Source organism: Cyprinodon tularosa, unplaced genomic scaffold (assembly GCF_016077235.1).
Source record: "Cyprinodon tularosa strain WSP-4 unplaced genomic scaffold, ASM1607723v1 ctg152, whole genome shotgun sequence".
Taxonomy (NCBI): domain Eukaryota; kingdom Metazoa; phylum Chordata; class Actinopteri; order Cyprinodontiformes; family Cyprinodontidae; genus Cyprinodon; species Cyprinodon tularosa.
This window is the reverse complement of record NW_024038354.1, coordinates 223,440-227,302: the sequence shown is the minus strand read 5'-3', so window position 1 is coordinate 227,302 and position 3,863 is coordinate 223,440. Positions and strand designations below refer to the sequence as shown.

General features: G+C 35.2%; 1 protein-coding gene across 1 annotated transcript; it reads right to left on the bottom strand.

Moving 5' to 3' along the window:
- Positions 1 to 755: 755 nt before the first annotated feature.
- On the bottom strand, positions 756 to 3,388 carry rps23 (ribosomal protein S23). Its single transcript, XM_038279644.1, has 4 exons — positions 3,290 to 3,388; positions 1,371 to 1,530; positions 1,058 to 1,178; positions 756 to 942 (listed from the first exon to the last, which is right to left on the bottom strand). Exons 1-4 carry the CDS (start codon positions 3,291 to 3,293, stop codon positions 796 to 798), a joined length of 432 nt encoding a protein of 143 aa, XP_038135572.1. The 5' UTR covers positions 3,294 to 3,388; the 3' UTR covers positions 756 to 795.
- Positions 3,389 to 3,863: the final 475 nt, after the last annotated feature.

Genomic DNA, 3,863 nt, shown 5'->3' with positions numbered 1-3,863 from the left:
CGTTACTATATTTACTCTCACTCACCAAATGGGTTCATGACTCCAAACAAATAGAATGTCAGGTGACTCTCAGCATGTTTACACTCTAGAGCTTTCTGTCTTTGAGCGCTGCTCATATTAATTTGATAAGATCAAATCAAGACAATTAAATGTTCCTGTAATAAAGTTTTGATATCTATATGCTGCCATCAGGCTGTAAAGATGCCTATTTCTTCCCATTGTTTCCAGTAAAGTAAATGTTTGGTAAATGAAAATTTTTAAAAAAAAGTTTACTCCAGAAATGACTGAAAGAAAATGTGAAAATATATAAAAAGCAATGCTAACCAAATTTTAAAAATTGACATTTGCAGGCCCGCTTCAGCAGCACAGTGGTTAGCACACATGACCCATGTATGGAGGCCCAGTGGTGCTTTGCCGCATGTCTCTACTCCTCTTCGTATCCCATTTCCTGTCAGCCTACGGTCCAAAAACCGAGCCACTAGTGCCGTAAAAACTAAAACTAAAAAAAAAATTACTAAACCTTTTACTGCCTATACTTAAAGCATTGTGCAGAAAATTTTTTTTTCTAAATCAAAGATCTGACTGCAAAAAAAAAAAAAAAAAAAAGGTTGCATATTTACGTGTAAAAGAACAAGACTGGAGTAAAAGGGGTTAACATTTGCTGCTTAATAAGCAAAACAGTCCTAAAGTGCAAGTGCATCTTAAATTTTCTAAAGTGTGAGATGAAGGGAACAAAAAACCAAACCGGATCAGACTGAAATTGAAAACATGTTTATTTTATTTTCTGTCTCCTGTTTATGACCTGGGTCTCTCCTTCTTGCCTTTGTAAAGCGCCAGCAGAGACACGTTGGCCACTTTGACCACCTTGAAACGGACTCCAGGGATGTCACCCACGGCGTGACCCTTACGACCGAAACCTGCCACCAGAACTTCGTCGTTTTCCTGCAGAGCCAGAAAAGGCAGATTAAAGAGCAAAAGAAAAAAAATAAAGGCATCTCTAGGTTTCCATAAAGCATGAAAAGGGTTCATTTTACAGCTTCCAACCAAAGTCATTTACCTCGATGTAGTTGAGGCAGCCGTCGTTGGGAACGAAGGCCGTGATCTTCTTGCCGTTCTTGATGAGCTGGACTCTCACGCACTTCCTAATGGCAGAGTTGGGCTGCTTGGCCTCCACGCCACTGTAGAGAAACAGCTAAAAAATTACTATGCAGGCCATTCAATCCATCTTAAATACATTTAAAACTCTTCTAATCTTTGAGGAGCCAATTTTTAAAATTATCAGGTGCATAGAGACTTCAGCAGGTAGAAGAATACAAGTTAGGGCTAACAGACTCAATGATCTGCTAGCTTATCTCAGTTATTTCACTCACACTTTCTCAAGGACGATGCCCTTGGCGTGAGAAGCTCCTCCGAAGGGGTTAGCCTTTAGGGCGGTTCCCAGGTGAGCTTTCTTGTATTGTTTATCGTGCCATTTCTGCTCACGGCGGTGGTTCCGGAGCTTCCTGGCGGTACGCAGACCACGACACTTTCCTGAAGATCAAGAGACACATTCCATTAACAACTTAAAAATAATAATACAATTCATAACTATCCACCTAAATCTAAATCAGCAGCAAAACCATGGCATTATATTGAGCTTGATGAGATAACGTGAAAATGGAAAGATACAATATTGCCATAAAACAAAAAAATACACCATACAGTTTGTGATTTAAAGATTATAATTTTCTTTATTGCCATGTCATTTAATGCCGTCGAGTTTCTCCACAAAACTGTTGAAAATCTTTGTCTTTTAGAGGTTGGTGGAAAAAAGCTGCTTTTCTTCTCCAACCTTTTCAACACAAGTTTCATCGTTAAAGTTTGCATAGAACTTTGAAAAAGTCGATTTGCTTCTTAACACACCGAATTGTAAAATAAAATGTTAAAAGTCTATCTACCCTACAACATCCAAACAAATTATGTTTCTATAAGTTGTCTTTTCATTGATAAACAGGACGTTATATTTCCTTAGAAACCATTTTGTTTGTCGTTCAAAATGCTGAAATCCTCTAAATCTGCTGAACTATCTGGAAACCTTTTGTCTATTTTTTTCCTCTGACTTTATTTTTATATTATTTAGTGTTGCATGAGGGGTCTGTGGAAAATAAGCTGAATATTTTACCAATTACAGAGTCCTTTTTATCTATATTAATAGCATTATTTCTGATTTAAAGATTATAATTCATTTTATTGCCATATTTCATTTAATGCTGTTGAGTTTCTCTGTAAACCTGTTGAAAATCTTTGTCTTTTAGACGTTGGACAAATACTGCTTTATTTCAACTTTTACTACATGAGTTTCTTTAATTTCTAAAATGCAGAAATGCTTTAATTATGACATTTTAGGGTCAATGGAGCTGAAATATTCAAAGACTAATAGTTGGAGGACATTATTTAATGAATCACTTGATTATTTTCATATGGTCCATTATTGATGACGTAAAGCATAGGTGTCAAGTAACAACCCACAAATACTTGTTTACCTACTTTAAGTAGAAATGTTGCCCATCTATATTTTAAGGGGGTGCTTACTTTTAGGAAACCTTTTACTATTCTTTAGCAATAATCTCTACGTTTTACACCTTACATTTAAAAAGTCTCGTTAGTTTTGTTTCATTTAAGCTAATTTCCATCATGTGTAATGATCTCAGACACAATTGTTAATTATAAGCAGAAGGAAAAACAGATTCAGCGTTTTAAGGGCCAATAAAATCTCTGCTCTAATTAAAGGCCCTAGTTATGAAGGACTCGCATCTCAGCGAGTCACGCACAAAATTAACATGTAGTAAAACACAAATCTGGAAAAGCATTTTTAATTTATTAGATGTTTTAATTTACATCAGTTATTTAACATGCAGAACCCGCTGGAGAAAATTAGCATGAAAGCTGCGCTAGCCTAAAGGATAGCAACAATTGATGCGTATAATGAAACAATTCAGCTAGACTACATTGACATAAACGTAATCTACCTTTTACAAGCAAACATCAGTAATGGTGTTAAAAACCATAAATATTTCATTAGTCCTAAACTAAGAGCGCCGAGCGGCGGCTAGCAGCGGAGCGACATTATGGCCGCTCCACGTTGCGGACAGACGCCGCTGAATAAACGTTCCTTTTATCATAAAGTTTGAATTTTTACCGACAAAAAACAACAACAAGCAGCACAAAAGACCTTTATATATAGAATCGACACAAAACCTGAGCTTAAAATAATGATATGATCGGTATTTTGGTGAAAAACGAGCCTTACCCATGATTGCAGAAGCGAGCCTGGGATTGGAAAGGAAGGACCCAGCATGCACCGCGGCAATGTGTAGTCTGAGGACCCTAAATGGAAGCGACTATAGAGTGCCTGAGTAAAATTACCCTAAATATATCAAAGCACTTCTGTGTCATTTATTATATAATCTGTATCTCTGGATTAAAGGGTAAATCAGCATCAAATTGTTTACAACATTTATCTACTCTAACTTTATAATTAATTTTACTGATACTTAATTTTTGTTACTCTGGATTTGTTCTTTAATTGTTGATGTTAAAAATTGTCTTTTATGTATTTTACTTTATTTTCTTTGTCTTTATTTTCCCTTCATACAAACGTGAACTGTAACTTTCTAAGTTTTGTAATAAAAAAAAAAAATAAATAAATAAAAAAAAACTTCTGTCATTTTCTTTTTTCGAAGACTCGTTTTTTGTTCAAGCTTTATAGATAAAGGTTGCCAGAGAATATTAATATAAAATTAATTAGTAGTTGACCATAAATTAGCCTGAATTCGGTGGATAAAATAATGTCACATTGATTTTATTTCCTATTCATTCATTTG